The 15,268-nt window shown below is 43.9% G+C and overlaps 1 protein-coding gene across 1 annotated transcript in view; it reads left to right on the top strand.

The window, feature by feature from the left end:
• Positions 1–365: 365 nt before the first annotated feature.
• Positions 366–15,268, top strand: part of uacab (uveal autoantigen with coiled-coil domains and ankyrin repeats b) — a 33,193-nt gene continuing 18,290 nt past the window's right edge. Inside the window, exon 1 of the mRNA XM_012834707.2 lies at positions 366–563. Within this exon, the coding sequence (XP_012690161.2) occupies positions 516–563 (48 nt within the window). The 5' untranslated portion in view covers positions 366–515. The remainder of the gene's footprint in view (positions 564–15,268) is intronic.

Below are 15,268 nucleotides of genomic sequence, written 5' to 3'. Positions count from 1 at the left end.
CTACTTAACGCAAGTCACAGAATACATTGGGAAATAGCCTGCTGTGCCTTGCTTTCAGAATAATGAAAAAACTGTTCTGTAGCATCTTCTAAAAACAATTAATTGTATTATTTGTCGCTTCGTTTTGCCTACAGTGAAATTCCTCATATCTCACAAGCTTCCCTCATCGCGCCCTTTTCAGGTAAGGATGACGTCACATCAACACAAACCCTCAGGTTGTTCCCATGGCCTCACACACTGCAAAATGCGAGAAGGGTTTAGCCGCCTAGTAAGGAAGTCCCTCCTTATCTAATACTTGATTGGTACAACACTACACGCTGTTTATATTCTGTCTTGGATTGGTTTAGAGGTTTGTCAATCATAGAACAGGTCCAGAGTTTGTGGTTGTCCGTCAGGTGAAAATCATTGTTGGGAAAAAGTTGATTAACAGTGGTTGCTGCCTTATAACTTTACTTGATATCTACAGTAACATCCAAGTTCCTCGTACTGATTTTTACAACAGCGAAGCTGCGACAATGAAGAGTTTAAAGTACCGCCTGAAAAAGCACGAAGTTACCATCACTGTAAGTAGACTTTTTCCTCTTCACCAACAATCACTGAAACTTCGGGTAATATTTATCAGAAAGCTAGCCTACAATTTGAACATTGAGAACTCGCTCTCAACATTCCGCATTGAACATCATTTTGAACCATGTCTTCTATTTCATTTGAAAACGATGTGTTCATTAGTGTGTTACTGAGGTGTCAAGACAGCCTATTTTCGGTCCCTGAGGATCTTATCGGAGTTTTCCACAGGTAGGATTTGAGCTCTGGAGAGCATGGGAGATAAATTCATGTAGCCATTTGTTATAGTAGATCGGATATCTATTATAGTATACACTAAATTGGTATCGGTGAAGTAAATTAGCCTTATAGGTGAAATTAGAAATATGTTTGTCATGCCATATTGCAGAAATGTGAAGGAATTTTGAAAAAAAAACACGCCCTCACAAAGGCGGAAAGTGAAAACATGAAATGCACACAAACACTGAATTGCACATTGTAGCTGGTCTTACGCACTGTAGCCCACACTGAGCTATTGATTACTATTGCTGAATATCAGATTAGTTATGTCTAAATTAGACTTTCTGGCGTACATTTGAGATTGATTTTTAACCTTAAAATAATCATGCTACATAAAACCTCTCCTATTAGGATTCAGCTCAGTCCTTTCAGAGCTACAGCTGCCTGGTGCTTTCACTGGTTTGTAATTAACATGAGAAAGAAACCTTGTGTGGAGTGGTTTGTGGGCTACTGAAAGGCCACCTGACAAGTTGGGTTTAAGATGATAGACCTAGTCATCAATTTTAGTATTTAAAGGAGGAAGCTCTCTGAAAGGTTACACCCTCAGAGGATGAAGCTAAATAGGCTACTATGTATTCAGTCCTCAATGTATAAATGATACACTACACTGCTGTGAAAAAATACAGCATTGAAAGAGCAAAAGTGTAGAATGTTTTGAAAGAGTCAAGGAAAAAATATATGTATTTGTATCCTCCAAGAGCATCTAATGTGCCAAGATGGAGGAGGACTCTTGGAAGAAAAGCATTGTCTAGTCCTTGCCCAACCACATTTACAGGGGTACAATATTTAGTTGTGTTAGGAATACGTTCCTCCAGGGAAATATATTGTCTACATTATTGGATTTACTCTATTTTCATTACCATTTACTATAGATTAGTATTATATACATCAGATTATCTCTAATTGTAATCAGTTAGCACTAATCAATGCTGATGTTTTATCCGAGCTTCGCTGTTGTCCTGTATATCAAAACGTGAGACGTGTAACAAATAAAAACAAGCTTTTTGTGACGGTTCATAACTTTCCCAAACTTTACTGAATCTGATGAAATATTTGATTTTGGTTGAAAGTTAAGAGCCCTTTCATTCCCCTGTGGTTGGTGATAGGTTTTCAGACCTTGTTGTGTAGGTTTTTGAGGTTGCGTGTTTGAGCGAGTTAGCACATGACTGTTCTAGTCTCAACCTTCTGTCTAGACGCCTGAGGAAATGTTAGTGTTGTTGTGTAATGCTAAAAGCCCAACATGCAGTTGTCAAGGGGTTGGTGGGTGGTGTTGAGACCTGCATGGAGGTGAGTGTGTGCTGTTGAGTCAGGGAAATGCAGATTGTGTTTGTATTATAACCAAAGCAGTGTTCCTCAGGGCCACACCCTGACCGGACCTGTGGGGATTTGGTCACACAATAATGTCGCTCTGAGTATCAAAGGCTCAACAAAGCCCCTGCAGCCTCGCATAGATAATCCTCTATGTTATATTGTGTCACATATTGAACAAACGCCTCTTCTCTGGCTGGGAATGTGGTAGGCCTTTTTCTTTCAAACAATAGATACACAATGTTTGTTTTCTGAAAGCATTGATCCATTTTTAGTGGGATGGAAAGTCTGTTAAATGAAACTTTTCGATTTCTTTAGGCTTACAGTTCTGAAAGGGCTCACCGGAATAGGTTCCCTGTAACATCTCACTTGTATGGTGCTGTCAGAGTTTCAGTAAGCACACACACTTCTCCCTCATCCAAAGATGAATATGAAGTTGAGTTGTAACTTCCTATTTGTGAACTGCACCACTTTGAGTCACTCTGACCTTAAAGTGAAGGGTCTGCATATCTCCATTTTGCTCTTTTACGCTTGATCTCTTTTGTATGTCAGGTCAGGTGGTGGATTGAAAGCAAAGTAGAGATTTATTCTTGGCTGAAAATGCTGGAATTTTCCCTTCAGCTGAGGTTCTTTTCCTTTACTCCTGCTGCTCTATCGATCATCTGAGCTGCTTGGCCAAGCTTGAAGCCATGGGGCTCCTTGTGGTGTTGCTGTGTTTGGTTGAGAGGCTTGACTGTACCAAGTGTGGGCCCCCAGTGTGCTGGGAAAAGTCGGACAGTGTGGATTGAAGGTTATCCGAGCATGAGTAAAGGCCCTGGGATTACTGAGGATGTGAATGCGACGTGGATAAAAGCCCTCATTCCTGCACTGTGGCATTGGCGCTCTGTCCGGTTCCGTCAGCACACCACGTGCACACAGCTATGGCTCCTAAATTAGCCAGAAGTAGTCAGTTATCTTAGGTTGTCTTTTTGTCCCCCCATTCCATCAATACGCTGTTACATCATGGCTGACTGATGCTCACTCACTTCAGGCTGAGGGGATTTATGTCAGCTGAGATTGAGAGCTGAGGAACACACTTCAGTGTTTTGATTTTACAGACATCTGTTTTATCTGTTGCCTTCATGATGGGGACAGACACAAATCACCATACAGGTGAACATTTTTAAGACAAGACACTAGCCTTGACAGGGAAAGAAATAGTGGCAGATTTGGTCTGGGCCATGATGTGAAATTCAATTCTTCTACCATACAAAGAGATAATAATATAGTGTATTCAGACCCCTTCACTTTTCACATTTTGTTGCATCCTTATGCTAACATCGTTTAAATTCATCTATTATCATCAATTTACACCTAATACTCCATAATGACAAAGCAAAAACAGGGTTTAAGAAACTTTTGCAAACTTATTCAAAAAGAGTCGGGGCTCTTCACAGAGTTGTCCCTTAGCCACTCCTGCATTGTCTTGGCTGTGTATTTAGGGTAATTGTCCTGTTGGAAGATTAATCTTTGGCCCATTTCAAACACTGTGATTTGAGCTTGAAGACAAGAACAGCAGAAAAGAGTATACTTTGGAGACACCCATGCGCATGTCCGTGTCTGCAAGGGAGTATAATCAAAGCCTTAGGCCATACTTTATACTATACTTTTAAAAGGTGTTTTTTACTTTAAGAGGTGTTTTAATGTTTCAAAATCGCATCCAATGATCACCATATGTGTTTAACGTTTCACGTGTCATAGGCACCATCTCCTATCAAAAAAGCAAAACATTGATCGGTATTTTGGAAAAAAAATTATCCCTTTAATGGGTGTCAATGGAGTGGAAAACGATTAATGGAAGATAACGTCCATACTCAGGATTTCGGTTTTGATTTTTTGACAGGTGTAAGTGTTTAAGACAAAAAATATCCGAAAGAAATTTGGTCATCATGGATCGCTGTTTTGGAACATTAAGCCACATTAAGCCTTTTCAAGTTAAGCGTTTCAGAATGCCCCCCTCCAAAGCGGACTCTAGAAAGTATGCATCCATGGTGTCCGCAGTGGTCCGTGTGAGCGTCTGCACTCGAGTTTAAAGCGTTGTTGGCCGTACGTTTAGTAACAAACTTTGTGACCTCGTAAATTGATTAAGAGTTACTGAATTATTTAATCTTAAAATTAATCTTTGGCCCAGTCTGAGGTCCTGAGTGCTCTGGGCTAGGTTTCCCAAGGAAATCTCTGTACTTTGCTCTGTTCACCTTTCCCTCAACTCAACCCTGACCAGTTGCCCAGTCTTTGCCACTGAAAACACCCCCACAGCATGATGCTGTCACCACCATGCATTACTGTTGGGATGGTATTGGGCATGTGATGAGCAGTCTCTGGTTTCCCCCAGATATGACGCTTAAAATTGAGGCCAAATAGTTTCATCTTGGTTTCATCTGTTTTCATCAAACCAAACAGTCCTTTACCTGCTTTTTTTGCAAACTCCAAGCAGGCTTTCCTGTGTTTCACTGAAGAGAGGCTTCCGCCTGGCCGCTTTGCCATAAAGCCCAGATCGGTGGAGTGTTGCAGTGATGGTTGTCTTTCAGGAAGTTTCTCCCCATCTCCACACTGGATATCTGGAGCTCAGCTGTCAGATGTCTTGGTCACTTCTCTTACCAAGGCCTTTCTCCGCTGATTTCCTAGAGCTGTCCGCCCAGCCACTGTGCAGACTCCTGGTTGTTCCAAACCATCCATTTAAAGCTTATGGAGGTCACTGTGCTCTTTGGAACCTTCAATGTTGTAGATTTTTTTTTTTTTTTTTTAAATCCTTCCCCAGATCTGTGCCCCGACACAATTCTGTCTCTGAGCTCTGCAGGCAGTTCTTTGGACCTTGTGACTTTGTCATTTCTCTGATATTCATCGTCAGCTGTGAGACCTTAAATAGACAGGTGTGTGCCTTTCCAAATCATGTAGAATAAATTGAATTTACCCCAGGTGGACACAAGGTGTAGAAACATCTCAAAGATGATTAAGAAAAATGAGAGGCACCCGAGATACATTTCAAGTGTCATAGCAAAGGGTCTGAATACTTATGTCAATGTGAAATATACGTTTTTCTTTTTAATTAATTTGCAGCATTCTAAAATCCAGCTTTCAGTCTGTCATTATTGGGTGTTGTGTAGATTGATGAGGGAAACATTTGTTTAAATGGTTTTAGCATAAGGCTGCAACATAACAAAATGTGAAAAAAGTGAAGGGGTATTTCTAAATACACTATATAAATGTAGTATGGTGCATTTACTGAGAACAGTGTAAGTGCTTGAGAGAGTCTAGAGTAAAGCCAGGATTTATACTTTCTAAGCATTCTATGCCATCTCAAAAATGCATTCAGCCTCACACAATAAATGGCTCTTTATTCATTTTGGAAAATGACTGCTTCCATAAAGCCCTCTTTTCTAACTGGCAGGGTGCAAAATTATGAGTTGTTGCACAGCTTAATGTATCATGTACATAAACACAGACCCAGCTGAATGAAATGCACAGTTTGGTGCCATTTACTCTGCCAAATCTTTTCGAAGGGCTAAGCCTGAAAGAAAGGCTGTGTTTTTTTTCTTCTGAAAAACAGGCACATAGGAGGGCGAGGGAATTAATGCTTTATCTTGCCACTGAGTAAGCCATCTGAATGACTGAGCTTCTAGCTAATGCCTCTCACTCTGTGCATATTAATATCAAAATGCACCCGTATCTTAAATGATGCAGACTGAGAAATTGGAATGATGACATTAAGCTGCTTGATGGTGGATTCTAGTAATTAAGATAAGCTTGATTAATGTACTTGATATACTAGGAGTACAGTGTCTCATACATTTAGCAGATTTCTACAGCTACAAGCTGTAGTGGGTGTGCATGGCTTTTTAATGTCTTTTAAACGCAATACTTCACTTCTTGTTATATAACAAATAACATATAATTGTGTGGGACTTGGAAGAAGTGGTGTTATAACGCCCTCACATATACAAGTACAGGATTTAGTGACTCCATCTCACCTGTTGGCCCATCCACGTCCTCCATCTCCGCGGGAATGTGATCCACTGTCCCCTCCCCAGGAGAACTCTGCCTCATGGACAGAAAAATGCCAGAGGTTGGAATCAGTTTACAGTGGGAAGTGCAAAGCGAGGAAATGGTCGCTCCCCACTGGGGGAGGTGAAAAGTCTAATATTTCAAGGTTGTTTTGTGCACTGACCAAAGAGGGAAGACTGCAGGCCAGTCATTGCATTCCTGTCATGTAATCTCCGTGATGTTTTATCCTGGCAGTGAGCACAGCAGAATAGCTTTGAAAAGAGTGGTATAGGGTAGAGCCTTTACTGTAAGTAGAAGTAGATATGGCTAGATCATCTATCAGAAGTAGATCATGCAAACATAATTGACTCAGGCCTCTCTTATGTTTAAATTACCATTATTAAGGTTAAACAACTCGCTCTACAAATGACCACATGAATCCAAGAAATGAGGAACTCTCATTTATTAATAAACCAGTTTGGTGGCTACAAGAACCAGAACGCTGTGAAAGCATCACACTTCATCTGTGTTATGAGGCAAAACTAAGAAAGCTAAACAATAGGGAGGTTATATCCAGGTAGTTGGCCACACACACATGCAATCTGGAAAAATAGTTTAGAAAAATTTAAATAAATTGACCAATTCTTCTGAAATCTATCAAAAAATCTGAAATTAGATGTTATCGGAGTGCTGATTACAATGTTTTCAGTTATCCCCCTACAAAAGTACCTCAAGGTAAAACTAGAGATGGCCTCCCTTTTTCCTGATATGATCAATGTTGTGTCCTCTTTCAGTGGCTGAGATGTTTAGATTGACACTGTACAATTAGGAGCTGTTGGTAGCTGCTAAGTCATGTAGGCGTCAGGCAGTGGAAATATTTAAACTCTATTAAGAGGGGTTTTCCCAGGCATTTTTCCTTCTCGTTATGTTTCCACACCTTTTCTCCCCACAATGCACCTTGGTTGACTGTCACATGATATAGTCTAACCCTCAAGTCCCAATCTGCACTCCGCCTCTGTTCCTTTGACTGTTGTCTGCTGCCCTGTAGTTTCCAAGAAGGAGAGTCCTCAGGAGTCCTTGGCTGCCATGGGCCAGTGCCCTGGCACTGAAAACCCTTTCACTCTGTAGCTTATGGTGGGATACAAGGCCCTCTGCCCTGGAGTTAGCATGCCTCGCTAGAAAATGCTTCTCCACTTCTATGGTTTCTTCTCTTGCTCATTATGGGACATTTAGAGTAATGTATGCTGCTGAACCCCAGTGGCAGGAATGTATAGCACTTAGCAAGAATGCACTCAGTAAAGTGGAATGAGTTCATGAGAGAATGAGTTTTTCTGTCTCAGTTTTGTACCGACTGTCAGTGGTGAAGATAATATATGAAAGCACAGAATGGATGCAAATGACCTCCTTTGAAATGCCATCTTCAGATATGTGCTTTGGAAAAACATTACAAACTCTCACCTCTGCTTGCATAATCTCAAGTTCAAGGCGCCGATCCTTTTTATTCATAAACAATGTTTCTAATCATTTCCGTTTCTTCCTTTGTGTACATGAGAAGCCACACATGGCAGGTATTATTATAAAGCCTGATTCATTTCAACTTGTTTCATCCACTGTTGCAATTGGCAGGCCTTCTCCCACTGTTTACTCTGGCATGTAAATGGACTCTGAAATACCAGGGCGAAGCTAGAGGAGGAGGAGCCGAGCAGGGAGGCCAATAAATTGTGCCACCAGATACTGATATCGTGTGGAATGTGCTTGGCAGAGCGCGCTGTTGGCCGCCTGTGTACCAACAGGGTTCATTGTGTAAGGGAGCAGATTGCCTGCCCAGGAGAGGCACTTAAAAGCGCATTTTACTCGAGCAAGGAAGTCAGCTGCAGCCATGTCAAAGCATCTAAAAAACTCAAATGTATTGATCAGGCTGCATGCCTTCTATAGCCCACGTGTTGCAATGGGTCTCTCTCTCTCTTTAAATGTGCTTCAAACAGATTGTATGTCAGATCTGATCAGCCAGTGGTTTTCTTGTAGATGGCATTTTCAATCATTGGTGACATCTCCTCTGCTTTGATGTGCCTTACCTGCATATATTGTGAGGCTGAAGAAGATTATTTTTTATTTGACACAAGCTGGAGGGGGGTAAGCCAAGCCTGTTGAATGAGATGACTTATGGTGGAGTTGCATCGCCCTGCTCAGTGGGAGGCAAGATGAATGGGAGCCTTGAGATAACAAAATGCACAAACCATAATGCAAAACAGTCTGTGAGCAGTGTACAGATTGTAAAATGTAATTTGACACTCTAAATGGGTTCCCCCACTTTCTTATTCAATGCTTTTGAAAGAGGGAACATAAAATCTTGATTTGTTTATTTCAAAGACCTTACCCATTTGGGTAATCTCTGCATTATGTAGCAGTTGGCCTTTGTGATGAAATTGAGAAAAATATGCCCAAAGTTAATATATTCAGTTTCAGTCTAAAAGCTAAAAAGAGAACATGTTGGCTTTGGATGAGGAAAAACATACACATGATACTCCTCATACTCACTGACTGATGCTAAGCCAAAATGCCATCAAAACATCATCAAAGTCTAGCATCCGCTACCTGTGGAGCCAGCACTAGCAGACAGCAGCATTTGTTGTTGTTTTCACACATTGTTTCCATGCTGGTTTTGTTCTCAGGCCAGATAGGGACTCTGTACGTGTTCATGGGTGACGGGGTCCTCTTGCAGAGTCAGGGGAATGAGGGAGATTACCCGCGGCCCCTCAGATGAGCCTAAACAGACAGAGGCACATCCGGACCGAGCCCAGAGCCACTCACTCCACAGGAACCCAACAGGCAGTGCGTTCGCACAGGGCTGGAGCCTCATGGATGGGACTCATCCCCCCCCCCAAATGAAACCACTCCATCACGTTAAACCGACAGTTATTTAAGAAGGGATTTCCCAGTTGCTCATCGAGAGATTTGTGCTCGTCTGTTCCCCGAAGAACATCTCACAGGAGAAATACTGTGGGAAATGTGTGCTATATACTGCAATATGTTTGTATCAAAAGGCTGCAATCATTTATTTTAGTCCTTCTGAACTTTACATTTCTCATTAGGCGAGAAGTGTCATTCAGTAGAGGTTATTAGACCTCTCTGCCATTCATTTATTTTCAAACTACTGCCCTCCAGAGGTGAGGCAGGGTACTGAAGGATGGTTTGCTTGTGAATAAGTAGATTTCCATTCCATGACTCAAACAGCACTGAACCAAACATCTTTCGTTTGTACTCCACAACTTTTCTCAAAAAAGGAGAGGGAGACAGGCAGAGGCGGCCCTTCAGTGAGTCACCAGTGAGTAAAGGGCGGGGTGACGTCTTAAAACAAGCCTCAGCCTGTCATGCTTGGGACTTTATTGGAATGTTGCTAGGCTGAGATGGGCAGATTCACAACACTACCAATGCACAGGGCTGTTATCCTCACAAGGTGCTGACACACAGCTCCCTGCCCTGTTTTCATAGACCACATAAAGCTCTCAAGTCCCGTACAAGATGAATACTTTCAACCCTTTAAACTGTTGACATGGTTCACCTCATTTCACCGATTTTCCTTTCACTCGCTCTCTCCACCCAGTCACGTTCCATCTCAAACAGCTATGTTGCTGCTGCTTGCGGTGCTGTATCCAGTGACATGAGCGTGGGTTGCGCGATTTGGCTGGACCAGTGCCGAGTGTTTTTGTTGCTGGACGTCCAGTCCCCCTCCGCACATGGCCCACAGGGCAGTGTTCTCCACTGCAGCGCAGGGGTAAAGTAAACCTTCTCCACAAATGCATGTCAGCAAGCCAGCTGGAACAATACGGCACTCCCGCCAGCCAAAAGCAATAAGCCGGCCTGTTTTCATAGTCCCCGTGAGGGACACTGTTATTGCGGCCGAGGAATTAAAATGTGCCAGTGAGGTCACAATCGCGCCCGGGGGTTTGAGGATTTAATTTTTTTGGGGGGTCCCTGTGAAGGGGGGTGAAAATGAAGGTTCATAAGGTCACATTTAATGTAATTCCAAATACGTGAGGAATTCAGGTTTGAAAGTTATTTGGATGTCCTTTGAGATGATCGTTTTGGGGATTTATGTGAACCACATCTGCCCTTGTTCTCCTTTGCTTTGTTCCAATAGAGCTCCATGAATGTTTGTAGTTGCAGTTTTAGACCAGTATTGTGTGGATATCTGGGAGATATTTTCAGATATGTGAAAGTGCTAAATGCCAAAGAATGGCCTTTTGACTTTTTGAGTTTGAGGCTTAGAAGGGAATGATTGGCTTTCTTTCACCCTAGGAGGGCAGAGCCCATTTCGAAATGCAGAGTTGGTTTTGTGGCTGTGATATCAAATTTACAACTTCCTCTGTGAAACCCAAAGGGCTTGGGGTTGTTTGTGCTGGAGCTATTTGAAACGGGTTCTTTGTGCTGGATCATGTTCTGAAGAGAATAACAAAGTGTTTTGGAAATCACTCCCTGCTTTTGTGTAAATGGATCAAATCCAATTGAATTGTAAATTGAGATCCTTCACAGTCGATTCCAACTCTTGGTGATCCAGGTCCAGGCATCAGGTCATCAGCATCTTTCATAATGGCTTGTGTAAAGGTTGTCCTCGCCTAATGTAATACAGTGGACTTGAATGGAAGCCCTGAAATGTACAGGATATACCCGTGTGTTTATGTTCTTTGTGGAGCTTTTGTTGTACACAGTATTCATATATTTATACGGCCTCATAGCATTTATGTTTTCACACATGACTTTCTGTGCTCAACTGTATATTAACCAGAAAATGTGATTTAACGATGAATTTGTAACCTCGCAAATACTACAGCTCTGTATTGTAACTTGTTTGGATATTTGCAGTTCACTGTACATATGGTTGGTGGCAGCACAGTTCACCCAGGTTGTCCATCCCGTGTGTGTGTGTGTGTGTGTGTGTGTGTGTGTGTGTGTGTGTGTGTGTGTGTGTGTGTGTGTGTGTGTGTGTGTGTGTGCGCCAAACAGGAAAAAGGTTAGTGAAGGTCAGCAGAAAGTATATCCCTCCTGCTGTCAGAAGTGTGTGTGGGGGGGGTAAATAGCAGGGAGGTGGCATGACCTCCAGGGCAGAGGTCACGTCGAGCCAGCTGACTGACTGGACGACCATTTGGCTGGCTACGGCTCGGCAGCTGGCTGGACATTAGCTGTAAAACAGGGCGGTCACTGGGGACCTGAGTGGCTCTGCTTCCCCGCCGGAGAGGAAGGCCTCTGTGCCCTGCACTCCTGTTCTCTCTCTCTCTGTGTCGGTTGCCCCCCCCCCCCCCTTTGCTCTTATTTCCCCTTGGAAATAGCTTGGACAGATGAGCTTTAAGCGGTCAGTCTGTGTGTCAAACGAAGAGTGAAGGCGACAGATCTCACAGGTCAGATTGGGCTAAACGGCAGCCCACCCTGCGGCTTTTTTATGACAATTGCCAGGAAGTGATGGAGCTCTCCTCTGGCCACCGGTGAGCCCTGGCAGTGGGGATGTCGGTCTAAATACCTGGACACACTGTTCTGTAAGTGTGTGAAAACAACCTCCAGCTCTGTACCTACGATTGACAGGTGGCACAGCGGGATGTAATGGCCACATTATGCGCTTTCCCATCAAACTGGGGACTGGACAGTTACATCATCGCATACCAATGTGAGGACATCTGTCTCCACCTTTCTCTCTCTTTTTCTCCCTGTCTATGCCTAGCTCTACCTCCCTCCCTCTATCTCGTCTTCCCTCACTCTGTCTTCCCTGTCTTCCTCTCCCTGTTTCTCCCTCTCCCTTTGCCCACTTGGCATGGATACTCAACCACCACACACACACACACACACACACACACACACACACACACACACACACACACACACACACACCAACCCCCCTCCCCCGCCTTAGGGAGAGTATGTATGTATGTATGTATGTATGTATGTATGTATGAGTGTGTCTCTGTGGTGGTGGGAGCACTGCTAATTAAAGCATCACTTTGCCGGCTCCATAACGACAGGCACCTCATATTGCAGCCTGTCGCTCTGCCTCCGTGTGAGTGCATGTCAGCCAGTCTGTAAATAGCCTATCTATTACGACACCGCACACCCTGATCAGACTTTTATTCCCTCTCAGCAGAATGTTTTTTGGCATTGGTGCGCTGCAGCTCAGGAACAACAACAAGCCCCACTGGTCAGGAGGGCAAATACAGTGTGGTCCAGGGTGTTTCTGAATGAAGAACACAAACCCACCTCATGGACAACTCCCAACCCATTGTCAAAGCTTTTAAATGCCCTTTGGCTGATCTGCTCTTAAATACCCTTTTGTAATTAGTGCTACTCATTTTTTTTATGCAGTAGGAAGTTAAAGCTGAAACGTCTCTCAGAAATCCTTTCAGTTGCCTCAAGAGAGCTTAGTCTTCAGTGAAGTTTTTATTTTTCAAAGAACACCAAGTTAAAATATTTAGGAGCATAGACAAAAATGTGGACGCACAGCCAGTTCTGTTCTTAAGGACTTAAACACAATGCATCACTATTAAACAACTGGAAGGGCACTCAGAGAGTGCAGACCTCCTCCAAGGCCGAGTGCTGCATGGGTCCTTCGCTACACCTTTACATGAAAATCAGGCCGTTATTTTTTGCGCAATTGCACTCTCTCTCTCCGGCGCCCTCGCTCTGAATGAGGGCAATAAAAGTCACGTGACTGATTTCTGATTACAACCGGTCAACTTATTGGTCTTCACTTTTCGGACCACTTATCAGCCGATGGATGATGCCAAACTGATTGTGTGTTGACGGCCATTATCAAAGGCAGAAAGATAGGGCTGGCAGTAGCGGCGGCACAGAAGAAACATAGGCGGTGTGAATACACACATGCAGCCGAGACGAAGCAGTGCCACTACCACTTGGGAGGTTTAGCCTAGTTTTCCTAGCCTAGTGAAATGGTTGCACTGTCGGGCCCTGCTTTTGTCGGGCCTTGAGCTGAAAAAGCTATCACTTTTTCTCTTTCACTCCCTCCGTCTCTCTTCTCTCTTTTGCTTTATCTTCTTAACGTGCCCTGCCCCCCCTCCACCTCCTTTCCTTCTTTTGCAAGACAGAACATTCTGGAGTGGCTGTAATCAGGGCGGAACCTTTTGCCAACCACCCCAGGCGCCCTGTTATTGTCATCGGCGTCATCACAAGCACTTTCGCCTCTTTGGGTTTTCCCATCTGAGGTAGCGCTTGCTAAATCAGAGCCGCTGATGTCTTCCACAGGTGTGAGACGGTGTGGCTGGGCCTGAGATGATTGATGCAGAGACATGGACACCTGGGAAGGGAGAGCGGGCGTCTTGTTTGGGCCTGCTACCCTCCTCCTCCTCCTCCTCCTCCCTCTCTTTCTCCGCCCTCTCCAGGTGGTGGTTGCGTGTCTGAGGCGATGAGTGAGATGGTTGAGGATGGTGCCAGTAGCCCATAGATCACTCTCACTCACCAGCACTGTCAGGCAAGCCTGTCGCTGCCCCGCTCCAGCAAGATGGAGGGTGGGGTGGTGTGGGTTATGTTTTTAGCAGTGGTTACTTGACTGCCAGACAGGCTCTTCACACTCACACACATACCAGCACACACACACACACATACTTTCTCACACAGAGAGAGAGAGAGAGAGAGAGAGAGAGAGAGAGAGAGAGAGAGAGCTCTGACCTCCGACCTCCATCTAAAGAGCTCGAGGGTCTCGGATATCGGGAAGTGCATTTATCACGGGGGATTTAATGTGTCAGGATATTAGGATATGAAGCCCCATTACTCTGTCAGGGGTGTTGCTTTTAGAACGAGGTGCAGCACTCTAAGGCGTGACACAACAGAGTGGAGCCCAGCTAGGACCTAACCTGGAGAGGAATGGACAGTTTTGTCAATATTTACACACTCCAAGGGCAGTTCACTGACCCTAAAGACATGAAGTGGGAAATCTCCAAGGTGTAATGTAGACAAAGCTCTGGCTAAGTTCCGCAGGCAAATAAAAAATGTGCAAGTCAAATTGGGGTTTAAACCAGGATAAGTGTTTGTCTTATCTTAACTTTCTTAACTTAATCTTAACTAAATACTCTGTTTTTAAAAGGGGAATTTTTGTTGCTTTGGGAAATTCCTGACTACTTACTCAGATACCCACAGGGTTTTTGAGGGATATTATGATCCATAACAAGATCTATTTTGAGAAACTGAATCCTCAGAGACCTTATCCAGAGCTTTGTAAGTTCCTGTATTTGTGCAGCATAGTGTTTAGACTCTGCATCAGTAAATTCAGATGGAAGTGGCTAACTTATTTAATTTAATGCTAACTTATCATCTTTGGACTATAATCTTTTGACTAAATATTAGTGTAAACCGTCTTCTTTAGTCTGAGACCACACTTTTCACTGGGCATGTCTAATCCTGTGCAGTCCAGCAGTCTAAGGTTGAGCTGTGTGGTGGTTCTGACCTTCATCGGATGACGTAAAGCAGAGGCAGCCGCAGGTCTGGAGTTTATTAAAGCCAGCGCAGGAGAGGGGCCTGCAGGTCAGAGGCTGTCAACACAGACTTATTGATGGAGATAAGCTCTCAAGACTGTCGTGGATTTCTGCCTGGACCAGTTCTTGCAGATCTACACACGGCTCTTTAGTGCTATGTTCGATATTACACAGAACTTTGTGTGAATAAATCCATTGGCGTTATATTCCCCTTGGCACTGGTAAGTGTGGTGACAGAACTGTGTCATTTTTAACATCTTCACTATTCAACTCTCCTCCTAAAATACATGCAGGCTGTCATTCCCTAGAAGCCCCAAATGAAAGCAGCAGCTCATTGCTGAAGGCCTGGGCTGCAGTGGGTTTATTTAAGTGAACAAACAGGGTGTTAAAGGTGGTCCATTTTAGTTCCTTTGTTTCCATGCGGGAGAGCAGTTTAAGTAAGTGGACACCGGCCGTTTCACATGACGGGTCATGAGGAGAGATGCTTTTCGCATGTATGCAGAATAACAGCGGCGCTCGTTTAACGCCAGTCTGCCTGCAGCCGAAACCCGAGTCCCGCCTGACGCATGGGGCGTGTAAATGAAACGCGTCCACATCCCTGCCGCCGCCCCACGGCCCCACCAGCA

The sequence above is a fragment of the Clupea harengus genome, chromosome 6 (assembly GCF_900700415.2).
Source record: "Clupea harengus chromosome 6, Ch_v2.0.2, whole genome shotgun sequence".
In the NCBI taxonomy this organism is placed as follows: Eukaryota; Metazoa; Chordata; class Actinopteri; order Clupeiformes; family Clupeidae; genus Clupea; species Clupea harengus.
The sequence above is the reverse complement of the archived record's forward strand: the minus strand, read 5'-3'. Positions and strand labels throughout refer to the sequence as shown.